This window comes from Fukomys damarensis, unplaced genomic scaffold, assembly GCF_012274545.1.
Source record: "Fukomys damarensis isolate Sample0158 unplaced genomic scaffold, DMR_v1.0_HiC HiC_scaffold_10, whole genome shotgun sequence".
Classification (NCBI taxonomy): domain Eukaryota; kingdom Metazoa; phylum Chordata; class Mammalia; order Rodentia; family Bathyergidae; genus Fukomys; species Fukomys damarensis.
This window is the reverse complement of record NW_022900922.1, coordinates 733,519-748,608: the sequence shown is the minus strand read 5'-3', so window position 1 is coordinate 748,608 and position 15,090 is coordinate 733,519. Positions and strand designations below refer to the sequence as shown.

The 15,090-nt window shown below is 44.9% G+C and overlaps 1 protein-coding gene and 1 pseudogene across 3 annotated transcripts in view; both read right to left on the bottom strand.

Annotated features, from left to right (window-relative positions):
- Positions 1–7,277, bottom strand: part of Pfkfb3 (6-phosphofructo-2-kinase/fructose-2,6-biphosphatase 3) — a 51,074-nt gene extending 43,797 nt beyond the window's left edge. For all 3 annotated transcript variants that reach the window (XM_010621403.3, XM_010621405.2, XM_010621404.2), the window contains exon 1: positions 7,250–7,277. In XM_010621403.3, the coding sequence (XP_010619705.1) occupies positions 7,250–7,262 (13 nt within the window). In that variant the 5' untranslated portion in view covers positions 7,263–7,277. The remainder of the gene's footprint in view (positions 1–7,249) is intronic.
- Positions 7,278–9,995: 2,718 nt separating this feature from the next.
- Positions 9,996–15,048, bottom strand: LOC104860273 (annotated as a pseudogene).
- Positions 15,049–15,090: the final 42 nt, after the last annotated feature.

Sequence of the window (15,090 nt, the reverse complement as noted above, 5' to 3'; positions counted from 1 at the left end):
TTTTGAGACAGTCTCCCTAAGTTGCTAAATGCCTAGGCTAAATGCCTAGGCTAGGTGGGCTTATACCTGCCATCCTCCTGCCTCCCACAGTGCTCAGATTACACGTTGCACCACCACGCCTGGCAGGACCTGCTTTTATATTCAGATCGAAGGTTAAGTTTTATTTGAAGAGATGGCTCCATGGCTACATATGATCTGAAAACCATGATCTAGTCTGTCATAGTCACTTTCCTCAAAGCTGGGACAAAATACCCAACACCAACAACTCTTCTTTTTTTCCTCATTGAGTTTATTGGTACATTCTAGGTACACAGTACAGTTACATTCATCATTGGGATCCTGTACCTTTACGTGACAGGTCTTGGTTCTCATTTCTTCCCCTTGTCCCTGCCCTCCCTTCACCCCTCCTCCTCTCCCCATCTACAAACACTTCATTTCCATTTTTTCATGTTCTCATATTTTTTTCTTTTCCCTTATTAGCTTTCCCCTACCTTCCCACTTCCCCTACACCTTTAGCCCCCTTTCTTCCTATTTCACATGGTCCATTACATCATTAGGATCTTACATACTATTATAGTTTATTTACACGTGTGACTTATTTATTTCACTTCGGAGTACATCCTCAATATGTGTCCATTTTCCTATGAATGAATCTAATTTCTCATTCTTTATGGCTGAGTAGTACTCTATTTTATACAAAAACCACATCTTCTTTATCCAGTCTCCAACTGATGGGCAAATAGGCTGTTTCCAAGTTTTAGCTATTACAAACTGTGCCGCTATAAACATAGGTGCGCATATATCACTGTGATATGATTGTTTTAATTCTTTTGGAAAGATACCCAGCAGAGGGATGGCTGGGTCAAATGGAGTCTTTACTCCTAGTTGTTTGAGGTATCCCCACACTGATTTCCACAGTGGTTGCACCAGTCTGCACTCCCACCAACCATGGAGAAGGGTTCCTTTAACAACCACAACTCTTAAAAGAGGATAGGTTTATCGGGGCTCATGGTTTTTAGAGGCTGCAGCCCACGTCACAGGCTCCAAGCAGATGTAACACAGCAGAGGGGCAGAGCAGAGGAAAAGCTGCTCACCTCATGCTGGCCAATTATCAGAGCAAAGAGAGGAACGGAGGATGGCGATACACCCTGGCAGGCCACGACCCCACCGGCCTGTCTGTTCTGGCCAGGCCCACCTGTCAACACCACGTCGAGCTACATCAGCTTATGATTCGATCGCCTTTCAAAAGCCCCCCTGTGAGTACACGTGGCCTTTGGGGGACATCCAGATGTACACTATCCAAGAGGGAAGGAAGGCGAAGGAGATGTGAAAAGAATTGAGATGTGTTACGTACATACACCAAGTCCCTCCATGAGTCGCTATGCACTGCACACATGTACTACTGAAAATAAAAGTTTAAAAAGACATAAACCACAACATAGACCACACCATCAATCTTCCAGAAAAGTGACTTGCTTGAGTAGGACAAGAATTATTTTTAAAGTACAGCAAACCCACTGCTGAAGTATGACGTACCTATGAACACACAGTTGGGTAACTGTTTTTCTTTTCTTTTCTTTTCTTTTTTTTTTTGCTGTACCAGGGATCAAACTCAGGACCTTGCGCTTGCGAGGTGGGCACGGCGCCACTGAGCTACATCCCCGGCCCTCAGCTGGGTAATTCTTATAAGTGAACACAGTGCATAGTTATCGCCAGTGCAAGCCCACTCCCATCACCGTCAGGAAGTCAGTGTCCATATAAATATGGATTTCCGTGTACATCTTTGAACTTCCTATCAGTCGGATCACACGTCATGTCTTCTCATGTTTGGCCTTATTCATTCAATGTTCACCCACAGGATTGCCCCATGTTTGCCTCTTACAGCTGTGGGTTTGTTTCTTTTGTGTCATTCCTTGGTAACCCATAGTACAAACATATCACAGATTGGTTACCCATGCCGATGGGACACTGGATGATTTCCATTCTGGAGCTACCTGGGCGATACCATCGGGAGCATTCTTCTCTAGACTTTGGTGCACACACACAGGCCAAGGAATGAGCCTGCTGGGTCACAGTGTACACCTGTGTTCACCATTAGTGAATTCTGCCAGTTTCCAAAGACCTATTTCACTTTCCACTCCCATCTGAGAGTTTCTTTGACTCTGTAGTCTTGCCAGGGCTTGGTCCTTTTGTGTTAGCCACTATAGCAAAAATATATGTATATTGCTGTTTTGTTGTGGATTGGACTTGTATTTCCTAGATAATTCAGGAGGTTGTTGGCTAATCTCTTGTATGAAACGCTGAGCACCCACTTTCCTCTCATCAGGAAACAAAGAGGAAGTGTCACACTTCATCGGGGGTCACCTGGGTCCCCCCAGCGTTTGGCTCTTGACTGAGTCAGCAGGCCCCTGTGTCCAGGATCAGCAGGACACAACTTAAAATTCAGAACTGAATTTTCGGATAAGTTTTTTTTTGGTGGTGTCATTTCTTGGTTTTGGTTTTGCTCTTCTTTCTCCTCGGTGACTTTTACTGATGTACACATACAGAAACAAAATTAATTCCTGGGGAAAATCAAGAGATCTATAGTGAGATCACCTGGATTCACGTTCCAGCTCTGGAAGTGACCAGCTATAATCCTGGGCTCATTCATTCCTGTTCACACCAAGCTGTGCCATCTGCAAAGTGAGATAAGTGCTCAATATGTGGAGATTTCTAACTGTTAGGTCAACATTCTGTGAAGCTGGAAATGCCCAAAATTGCTGCAGTGGAGAGGAAAGAAAGATGAAAGAAGGACGCAGCAAGAACGACAGGTGAAATTCCAAACTTTGCTGGGACTTGTCACCCTTGAAACAACAATCTTATAGTTGCTTTTTATTTTCTATACTAGACATTGAGCCCAGAGGTTCTGTACTGCTAGGCTATACCCCTGGCCTTTTCTATATTTTATTTTTTATATTTTATTTTGAAGCAGGCAGCCTCAACTTCAGTCCTCCTGCCTCAGCCTCCTGGGGAATCTAGGATTACAGGTATGCACCATCATGACCAGCTCGTATTTCTTCCTTTTGAAAGGAAGCATTTACTTTTATGCATGGGAACCAAGGAGGAGGTAAAACTGGTGTCTGAGTGGAGAAGCTGGAGACAATTTAATTTCAAGGGAAAAGATACAAAATGGAAGCTGTTCACCAGGCTCGAGCTTCCCACAGTTAAAGGATCACCCCTGAGCTTCCCCGCAGAGCCCTGGGAAGAGGGACACTTAAGATTACCAAGGCCCCAGAGGCCTGCACTGAACCCAAGTGGTACCTGAGCCCCTGCCTCTCCCCTCACCGGGAAATGAGGGCAAGTTCTTCATCCCAGGCCATCTGGTCTCACCCTGGCTTCGGCTCTTGGTCGAGTCAGCTGGGATCCTGCAATCCAGTGCCTGCAGCCTGCTCCGCACAGACAGAAACAAAGCCGACAAGTGTGGCTGACAGACCACAGGCAGCTCCAGGCCAGCAGGCCCAAGAGGTCAGCCTGGGCCTTGGAATCCCTAACCCTGCAAAACTTGAGCTGAGTGGCCGTTGCCTGCCCAGTGTGATGTAGTCAGGCAGGTGCATGGGGATTTTCAGGCAGATGGGGAAAGAGCTTGTTTATTGTTTACTGAAGATGACTTTTCTAAGAACTCAAAACCTGGATGAAGACACTAAGTTAAAGGCTAAACAGGGAAAGTTCAGGGAAGTCTCCATGTCATCTGGTAAACAGACCCGGGTCAGTGAAATGATGTAAATGGCAGATCCGAGTTGGGAAAGCAGGGTAAATCACAGATCCAATTCCCTTACTTGACAGATGAGAAAACTGAGGCCCAGAGAGGGAGGAGAAAACGTGCGGGCTGCGGAGTGAGGTCTGGTGATGTCTGAGGCTTCCACTACCTGTTTCTTGACCCTCTAGTCCACACATTTGATGAGTCATCAACTCTTATCTCACATAATGCTCCCTTTCCAGTTTTGTAAATTCTTTCCCTCTACCTTTTCTACTCAGATCTTAACTCTAAAAGCCCCATGTAGACCCCAGGTCCTTGCTTCCCACCTCCTTCTGAGCAACCTCTCCTATTCTAGTCCACTGTGCAAACCAACAGTTTAATCTTCTTAAAACAATACTTTGATTCCATTCTCCCCTACCCTAAGCTATCCCCAGCTTCCCACTGCCTCCAAGACCAACTTCAATCCCCTCAGTCTTCAGAGAAGTCCCCACAATGGCATCCCCAATGCCCTCTGCCCTACCACACCAACCTGCCTCTTTCCCACAAACACACCTTCCTGCAGCTCGTCTCTGCATTTGTAGAGTATTGCTCCAGAAATCTTTTCCTGTGTCCCATCCTCCGATCTATTAAGTATTTATCTCCCTTTCTATACCCCACAGCTCTTTCCATACATCACAGACGGCTGTGTTGTCGGCACCTCTCCTTTGAGTGTATACCGGCTGTGTGTGTGTGTGTGTGTTCTCATCCACACTCTAAGCCTCTGCAGAGCTTGTCTCTTCTCAGTATCCACAGCCCAACTACTTTACAGCAAGTGGTGCTCAAGACATACACCCAAGGTACAAACACAGGGATGCCGGGCGTGGTGGCACACACCTGTAATCCCAGCACTCGGGAGGCTGAGGCAGGAGAATCGCTGTGAGTTTGAGATCAGCCTGGACTACATAGCAAGTTCCAGGTCAGTCTCAACTACATAGTGAGACCCTGTCTCAAAAAAACCAACCAATCAACCAAACAAACAAACACAGGCAGCTTCCTCACAAGCTGCCTCCAGCTTGGAAGATGTGTTTGCCATTGGAAATGTGAGGACTACACAATAACAGCAATGAAATAGTGTTATAAAGTGGGCAAGTGGGCCAGGTGCCATGGTACATGCCTGTAATCCCAGCACTCAAGCCAGGGAGGAGGATCACTGCAAGTTCGAGGCCAGTCTGGGCTACAGAGCAAGACCTTGTCCCAGAACAAACAAACAAAACTTAAGTGGGTAAGAGCCTGACAGAGTACTGAGGACAATGCCTTACTTCGCCTGAAGTCAGGTCAGACTTCCTGGAGACACGGGATAAGGTGAGCTGTGTAGTGTCCCCAGGTGGACAAGTGACAGGATGGGCAAGACAGGACTGGAAGGACACCTGACCCAGGCACAAAGATGCAGACCCAGCTCACACGGGGCCTGGGAAGGCCTGCACAGCTGCCGCGGACAGAGGGTACCCAGGAAGCGGAGAGGACTGCTGAGTGACCACGCAGGGAAAACACATCCTCTTACCACAGGATGGCCTTGAGGGAGGCGCAGGATGGACGCGGCCCTGCATCTTAGGTATGGGAAGATCTGCCTCCATCCTCCCAGACAAGGTACCTGGGCTTGGGCAAATCTGTCAACTCCTCTGGGCCTCAGCATCCCAGTCGCTTACTGTCCTCACTGTATTCCCCACTGACCACACAGAGACTTTATTTCTTTTTTCTTTCTTTTAAAATTTATTTATTGACACAGGGTCTCACTATGTAGTTCGGACTGGCCTTGAACTATAACATTACATGAATTAAAACATTATAATAATACGTGAATTATAATATTATAATATTACATTACAGCCCGGGTACCCCTCTAGCCTCAGTCTCCCAAGTGCTGGGATTACAGGCTTGTACCACCATGCCCGGCACAACACGAACTTGAAAAAGGACCAGTTTATGTATTCATATCTGAAGAGATAACTCATCATGTCACAGCGTCCCTGCTCGTCAGGAACCTGCCGTCAGCTCCAATCCACAGCTTGTCAGGGGTGGCACTGTGAGGTCTGCCTGGGCCAGAGCACACCAGCAGAGCATGCTGTTGCTTCCCTAAGAACCTTCCGCTTGAATGACAGAGACATAGAAGCAGTTGCTTAACTCCCCCCCGCCGCTCTCAAGGAGATTTTCCTGGCACTTTCTCAGGGCTACCCACGATACTCCTATGCCTCTGTGAGGCCCACGTGGATAACGAACCTTACATAAATAAACTCCTGCAAATTAACAAGCTCCTCGTCATCCTAGGGTGATATGCGGTCAATGGGCTTTTTCAGGAAGTACGGGATTAGAGGGAAAAGGTCAAGGGCCTAAGTGGGGGGACAGGGGTGTACAGGGCAGGCAGCGTAGATTTTATGGCTGACTCTCTTCACCACCAGCCCGCTTCTCAAAAAGCACAGTGTGGAAGATCAGCACTTGGGCCACAAAGACTCAGCTCCACAAACTCCACACTCTCGTCAGACTTTGGGGCCTGCTACTGAGGAAATGTTGAAAGAGCACAGGCTACACACAAGCCAAACATGCTAAGGCCAGAACACAGTGAAAGAGCAACACACCTCTAACATCTTCCCCTCACCTTATGGGGGTAAGGAGAAGGAGGGGCAGGAGATTTGGGCTCTTGTGTGCTTGAAGACAGTTAATAATTATATCAAATATAAATGGTTCAAACACTCTAATTAAAAGGCATAGCCAGGCATGGTGGCATATGCCTGTAATCCCAGCATTCAGGAGGCTGAGGCAGGAGGATCACTGTGAGTTTGAGACCAGCCCGGGCTATACAATGAGTTCCAGGTCAGTCTCGACTACATAGTGAGACCCTGTCTCAAAAAAACAAAAACAAATAAAAGTCATAGCTGCCTTACAGGCTAAAAAACTCAGCTCCCAATCTCACAGCCAGAAACCAGAAGCAGCCTGAACTTCACTGGAACTAAAGGCCCAAGTTTGCTGGGATTATCCATGATCACCCCGATTCTACTGCTGGCTTACTGGGGTGAATCGCATGGGTCTGGACTGTCTGCCCACTCTGCCAACCAGTGACAGCAAAGACGCACCCTCACATGGACTTTTTTCCTGCATTTTTCCCCTTTATTTGCTTTTTTATTATTTTTTGCTATTTTATTTGTTTAACCTTTTTTTCTTTTTTGGTATGAGTGAGATCATTGTTTCTATTTTTTCTTTCCTCTCTTTTTGTTCTACCCTTGTTTCTGTTTCTTCCTTCTTCCCCTCCTGTCTTCACCAGTTTCCAAGCCTTCAGAATCTTCCTTCATTTTCCAGTCTTATTTCTAATCCCTTTCTCTTCTTCTATCTTTTTCCCTAATCCCTTTTAAATTTTCTCCCTGGAGTGTAAACTCATGATATTGAGGGTATATTTATTATCCACAATTCTCTGGTTTGTTTTACATTTGCCATAACTACAAATCCCGTTCATACCATGAAAGATGGCAAATTGATACTTACCACAGTTCGTCATTTTCTCAGGCGTGCTCAATGCTATCGTCAGTACTTAGTGCACTGCTTTAGTCCAGGTGACACACTGGTTTTAGTCAGTTGTTCCTCCTGGTATGCCAAGGCTGAGATTGCCTGAGGGTCACAAACAATACTGTCGGCCAGTTCCAGAGAGACAGGCAGCAACTTCACATGCCCAATAAATTAAAACAGTAGGATCATGCTGGGCATGGTGGCGCATGCCTGTAATCCCAGCACTGGGGAGGCTGAGGCAGGAGCATCGCTGTGAGTTTCAGACCAGTCTGGGCTACATAGTGAGTGCCAGGTCAGTCTCAACTACAGAGTGAGACCCTGTCTCAAAAAAAAAAAGAACTCATTTCCTAAGAGTTCTCAAAAGTACCAGTAAAGATATCCACCATAAACAATTAACAAGTATCAATTCAGGAATAAAACTGAAAAAAAAAATACAAAATGTGAAGACATTTAAGCACGACTCAAGCCCAGACTTAGAGTTCAACAAAGGCAAACCCAGGGGACGCTGAGGTAGAACAATTGGAAACCGGTCCACCTGGGCTTTCTGAAGTAGTAACAGAGGAAGTAACAAAGCACACGAATGAGGCTCGAGGAAAAAATCAAATCAGAAATAATTTTTCAGATAACTTCAGAGATGATGGCTATAATGAAGAGCACGATTAGTAAATCTAGAGAAGATACAGATTTTTAAAAATAGAGGCACTCAGGAAAATGATGGAAACCACGAATGCCCAATATAGGAAAGAAATGGAATCCATTAAACAAACATATCCAGGAGATTAAAAATTTTATTCAAAGTATATCCAGCAAAATGAGCCAATGTGGGATGACAGACTATCAGACCTAGAAGATAGCACTGCAGTTAGCAATCATGAAAATAAAAATTTCTTTAAAATAGCAAAGGACCACAAAAAAAAAAATCAATCCAATCTTTGCTATATGATACAGAGATTGAGCAGAGTCAATGAAAAGCAGAGGATAGTTCAAATGATGTAAATTTCTGTTCACAGAAGTAATGGCAGCTGGAGATTTAGCTCAGTGGTTCTGCCGCCTGCCTTGAAAGTGCAAAGACCGGAATTCGATCCCCAGTACCAAAAAAAAAGTAATGGCAGAAAACTTCCCAAGAATGGAAAAAGAAGAGGACATACAGATAAGTGAGGCATAGAGAACTCTAATTAGCCATTATAAAAGAATATAAAATGTATTCTAAATATAAAAGACATATAACAGGATTCCAGAAATTCAACACAATAACACAGTATTAAAAGCTGTCAGAGAAAAGAAACAAATCATTTATAAAGGAAAGCCCATCAGAATTACAGGTGACTTCTCAACACAAACCATTAAGTCAAGGAAAGCTTGTATTTCAACCCCTAAAAGAAAAAATAAATGCCATCCCAGATTGATGTACTACACAAAATTGTCTGTCAAAATTAATAGAGAAAAAAGATACTTCCATGACAGAGAACATCTTAAGAAATTCATAATCACCAAACCAGCACTCCAAAATGTTCTGCAAAACATTCTAGAAAGATATAATAAAGACTACAATGCCATGCACCCCAACAGAATGAATCTACCAGGCAAGTCCAAAATTAGAGGGGGAAGGGAATCAACAAAATAAAAATAAAATGACAAGGATAAGTCAATGTATATCACTTAATAACCAGCAATGTAAATGGTCTCAATTCACTGATTAAAAGAAACAGATTGGCAGAATGGGTTAAGAAACAAGATCCAACAACATGCTGCACACAAGAAACACATTTAGTTCAAAAAGAAATTCATAGACAGAAAGTCAAAGTATCCAAAACAATACTCCATGTGACAGGAACCCAGAAAAGGAAGGGGTACCTATTCTATTTGCAGACAATGTGATTTCAAGCCAAGATTGATTAAGAGAGACAAAAAAGGTTACTACATTCTTGTAAAGGGGACAATCTAAGAGGAAGACACAACAATCATGAATATATATGCACCAAATACCAGCATACCCAACTATATAAAACAAAAAAAAAAAATTTTTTTTTTTGAGACAGGATCTCACTATGTAGTTGAAACTGACCTGGAACTCAGTATGTAGCCCAGGCTGGTCTCGAACTCACAGTGACCCTCCTGCCTCAGCCTCCCAGGTGTGAGCCACCATGCCTGGCTTCTATAAAACAAATATTAACAGACATGAAAAATCAAATAAGCACAACCATAATGGAGGAACCTCAATAGCTTACTGTCACAAATAGATTGATCTAAACAGAAAAATCAACAAATACTAGAACTGCGCCAAATTTTTGAACAAATACACTTGATAGATGTCTATAGTGTTCCACCCCAAAACATCAGAATACACACTCTCAACTGCACATGGGATGCTCTCCAAAACAGACCACATGTGTGTGTGTGTGTGTGTGTGTGTGTGTGTGTTTATTTTTTAATGGAGTACTGGGAATATAAATCAGTGGTAGGGAACTTTCCTGGCTTGCATGAGTTCCTTGATTCAATCCCCAGTCCCACCAAAAACATTAAAAAGTTAAGTGTGGAAAAAATATACTATTGAAACATTAATCATTAGAAAGTGACTGGGTGTGGTGGTACACACCTGTATTCCCAGCATTTGGGATCACCTAGAGTTGGAGATCAGCCTGGTCTACATAGTGTGTTTTGTTTTGGTTTGGTTTAGTTGAAACAGGGTCTTAAATCACTACATACCCCAGGCAGGTCTCAAATTTACTGCAATCCTCCCTCTCAGCCTCCTAAGTGCTGGGATAATGGGTGTGCCCCACTACACCTCGATGAGACCCTGTTTTAAACAAACAAACAAAACGCAAAATGGAGCCACGAAATTAATAGCAAAGTAAATTTCAGAACAAAGAATACTTGCCAGGTTAAAAAGGGATAATTTATGATAAACGGCTCAATCTATCAAGAAGGTATAACAATGAGTAATTGGGGTTATCTTTATTCAGATTTATTTTTATCATTTCTATTTTGGTTTCTGATATTCACATACTGATTTTCCTGCTGGTAACACCTTCCCAATCTTTTTTTTTTTTTAACTTTTACAGTTTATTAATCCTCTCATTAAAAAACAAATTCACACAATTACTGGAGACAAGCACCACGAAACTTTTATTCCTTCAGCTTTCTGCCAGCACAAAAGTTGGTCTTTGCAGTACCCGACGTTCTTCATTCTGTCCTCGTGTTCCTTCTGCCACTTTCTTGAAGTCGTTTCCTTTTCACATGGGCCAAGTTTTTTAGGTTCATTTTTCTTCACATAATCCAAGGAATCATAAATCATGCTGAAGCCAAGTGTCTTGTCACCATCAAAATGGGGTCTGAATCCAAACACGAAAGTGACATCTGGTGTACTCTTGTACACTTGGGCAAGCTTTTTCCTGAATTTCTTTCTTAGGTACTATTGCTTCCCCAGGCTGAAGGACATCAATGGCCACCTGCTTCCTTTGAAGAAGCTGGTTGGTCGTGAAGTTCCAGGTCCAGAGAGTTACCACGTCGTTCATGATGGCAACAGATTCCCAGGCAGCCAGGGAGGAAAAGAGCCCCCTTCCGATCCTTCCTGGCTGAGGTTACTCACCTGACGGGACTTTGCTCTGGACACTTGCGCCAGTTAATCTTCTCAGACCTCCTTTCTTTGGGAAATGGAATTTTCCTGAGATTCCTTCAGCACAGTGTGGCTCCCCACAGACAAAGCACTCACGAGTCTGGTGAATACATCTCTACTAATCCGTCTCCCTTCACAGACCAGGAGTTCCTTAAGGACAAGGACTGTCACATTCACCTCTGAATTCTTAGTACTGGATGCACTATAGTTACTTGACAAATGAGAATTTAAATTGCAAAAACTCAAGCCTAGTAACCCTGACTCCCAATAAACAGAAGGGACAGTGAACAAGGAGTCAGAAGAATTACACCCACTCTGCCACTTACAAGCCTACATAAACCATTTAATCATCTAGTGCCTCTGTCTCCTCCTTTGGAAAGCGGTAAAAAGAACAGTGGCCTCCTGGAGTTGCAAGTTTAAGTAACAGTGTTTAAATGTGCATCCTGAATGTTAGTTCACATCGCAAGGCATGAGCATCTTTTATCTGTGTCACAGATTGCTAAATTTGAGGCAAGCAAAAGAAAGGAAAGCGTTCAAGTCTACCCAGCAGAGTGGTCTTGGAGGAACAGACTCCTTTGCTTGCCTTGAGCCAGTCTGTGCCCAGCCCCTTCTGCCTGCAGAGGAGTCTGTGACGCTCTGGCTGCACAGCAACCCTGTTCTTCCCTGAAGTGGCTGTAGAAGCCACCGGGACCAAGCAGCAAATCAACATCAGGAAGAACACCACACAGCCCTGGTGGGAAGAGATCCTGGCAAATTCTCCGGCTGAATCAAGTGAGTGAGCGAGGTGCAGCTGAGCACGGGATGGCACCAGTGTTCCAGAAAGAGACGTCACAGCCTCTGTCCCTGACACCCGGTGGTTTTCGGCTTTCCCTCAATGACTAAGACTTTAAATGGAGAACTGCAGCAAAAAGGGGAAAGCACCAACTCACACTGTCTTGAGTCAGTCTTGCAACTGCAGAACTCTGGGCTCCAGCCCAGACCTATGGAAAAATAATTTGCATTCGAACGCACTCTCCAGTGAGTCCCAGGAACGAACACACTCTCCAGTGAGTCCCAGGAATCAAGGGTGACAAGCGCCGGTTTCCTTCCCGCTCCAGCAGAGGTGCCACTTTTCTGAGCACAGACTACTTCAGGAAGACTTATCTGTAAATGACACACATGGGCTGCTGACTTGACAGGTTATGCACATAAGTTTATATTTTAAGTACAAATTAAAATAGAGGAGTGTACACCATGTGTTCTCTGGCTTTTCTGAAAGCACTTTCCACCAGGCTCTCATACTGCCCGTCCATCCCAAGCCAGCTTCTCACCAGGTGGTCTGCCCTGCTCCTACCCAGCCTCTACCTTTAGCCTCTGATCCTTGAAATCAATTTTGTACAAAGAGCTCAGCAGCTGGGATTCTGCCCTATGTAGAGGTGCCAAGTGTCCGGTGGCTTTTAAAGATTCTACACACCCTCTGTAGACACCAGCAACCTCCTCCTCCCTACTGCACAACTGCTGTCCCCACCCGACTGGTCAGCAGTGACAACTTCATCTGCATCCTGTCCCAGGCTCACCCAAAGGGGAACAGAAGCAATGGCCCAGGATGAAAATCAAATAATCAGGGAAAGCTGTTCTGCTCTGCATTCACTGGTAAATCCTGCCTTCTATGCCTCCCAAAAATTCCATCATGACCTAGTTTTGAGCCCCCAGTGTCCTTCTACTCATTAAAACTTAGATCCTGCCCTGCTTATATCCACAGAGACCTCACTATATTCTTCCAGGCCTAAGAGAAAGGAGAAGATGCTCTTCCCTGGTGCATCTACCACCCAGGGAGGCCCATACCACATATCTTCTGAAGCTATATATGTAGTGCTCACTACAAGAGGTGATCTGCTATAGACGCTGCTTCTGGCAAACTTCTCTAGGGCAACAGTGGCAAACCCAAGGCACAGGTGCCATGCCAGGCACGCAGAGCCTTTTCAGCACAACCCCAGCAGCCGAGCATTCAGGTTTAATTGCAGTGTTGGCACTTTGCGATAAGTAAGTGGGTTTGGGTTGCAGTTTGGGCCCTCAGCCTCTGAAAGGTTCGCCTTCACTGCTCTTGGAGAAATATGATTAGTTGCTGTTATCTTCTGGCAGCAGTATGGTGGGGGAGGGGGGGTTGAACTCAGGACCTGTTTGAGCAAGGTACGCACTGTATCACTGATTTATACCCCTAGCCCTTTTATTAATTTGAGACAGGGTCTGTTAAGCTGCCTAGGTGGCTTTCAATTTGCAGTCTTCCTGCCTCAGCCTGCCAATAGCTGGAATTGCAGGTGTGTGCCAATATGCCTGACTCTGGTTAGGTTCTTGTTATAAAATTGTTACCAGATCAGCTAAGAATCCAATAAAAATTTTTATAAACATTCTATAACCTCTACCTTCTTCCAAGGGCTGTTAGAATGGTTTCTATTTGCCAATATGGTGGAGACAAAGACTCCTACTGAAGTGACTGTCTTTGGAAAGTTACAAAGTTTTATTATTTCATAAAACACATTCAACACCTCAGAGAGGGTGGCCTCCATTACGCATCCTCTCTACAGGCTTAAATATCACACCCTGGAACCAGGAAAGGAAAGGGAAAAGAAAAAATATAAGAAAGGGAAAAAAATGGAAACAAAATCTTTGTAAAGTGTATGGGGAAAAAATAAGAACCAAGCTACACCATGTAAAGGTACAAGATCCCAATGATGAATGTAACTATACTGTATACCTAAAAGCACCAATAAACTTAGTGGGAAAAAAAAATCACACCTTGTGGCAGACAACAGAGATGATCCAGATTAGCACAGACGTTTCCCTCCTGACTTTTCAAGGCACTTTATCTGGTCTAGCCTCCTAGGCTAAAATGTACTCAGGTCAAAGTTACTCCTTCAACCCTTAGTTGCTCCTGGGTGGGTCTCAGTTCTAGCCTGATCAAGACAGATGGGAGTGGAGAAGGCGTGTCAGATTTGAAAGACTAGAAGTAGGAAAGATGGATGGCAGGACACTATAGTCACATTTCTCAAACCCAAAGTCATGATTATTCCTTGATGGTTTTTGTGGACCTGAGAACTGAACTCCAAACCATCACATGGAACTAATCCCTGGTACTGGAAAAAACAAAACCAAAAAGTGGGGTGTGCGGGTTTACGTCTGTAATACCACCTGAGGCAGAACGGCTGCAATTTTGAGGGCAGTCTGGGCCTGAGTTCAAGGTTAGCCTAAAAACAGATGCATCATGAAAAAGGCTTTGGAGTCTGGCAGATTAAAATTCCGAAAAAAAGAAAAATTTTTGGTGTTTTGAGACAGGCCGGCCTTGAACTAAGTATACCAAACTGACCGCTGCCAAGTACTAGGATTACAGGCACGCACTACCACATTTGGCCAAAATTCTGTATCTTGACCTATTCTCTAATAAATGTCAACATCCAGCTGTACTCACACTGAATTCCAAGCGCCCATTCTTTCCCTTTATCTGCAAATGGCCTGAACTTCATCTCCTGTAAAAATCTCTTTTGTCCCCAGGATGGCATAATGAGTTGTATCCAATCTCTTGTTTACATGAGTCTTTCAAATACTTGGAAGACACAGGTCACATGCTCCCTCAAGACTGCTCTGAGGTAAACATCCCCAGTTTTGCAACTACGCCTTGCACGCCTTGCATGACAGTTCCTCACCACTCACCAGCCCCTGCCCCAAATTCATCTCAGGCCCTCTTAACGAAGAGTTGTGTGGAGCCACAGCCAGGTTTCATTTTAGGCCCCTGGGGGATCCGGAAACCAAGAGCTAGGAGTAGTCGCAGGGTTCTCAAGAGCCGGCATCCAAGAGGTTGCGTGGATTCGATCCGCGCTGCCTCACGCTCAGAAGCCAGGAAGACGGGTATTTACCCAGAACACAGAACATCGCGTCCACCAAGGCGGGTCTGGCGCGCACTTCTGCCGAGCAGTTGTTCACACTCAAACACAAAAGCCGCCCCGCGCTCTGATGCAACCTCCCCAAATCCCGACGGGGATGGGGTGGGGTGGTCTTGCCACTGTTCTCCTCCTCAGGCCGAGCACGCCCACCCCAGCCCCACCCAACTCGGGACTCGGCGAAAACACCTGCCCGGCCCACTTCCTCCGGGGTATTTACAAAACCCAACCGCTCCCAGTTTCTCGGAAACACCCTCCTCCGGGAAAAGGCCCGGACCGCAAGGGGAGGG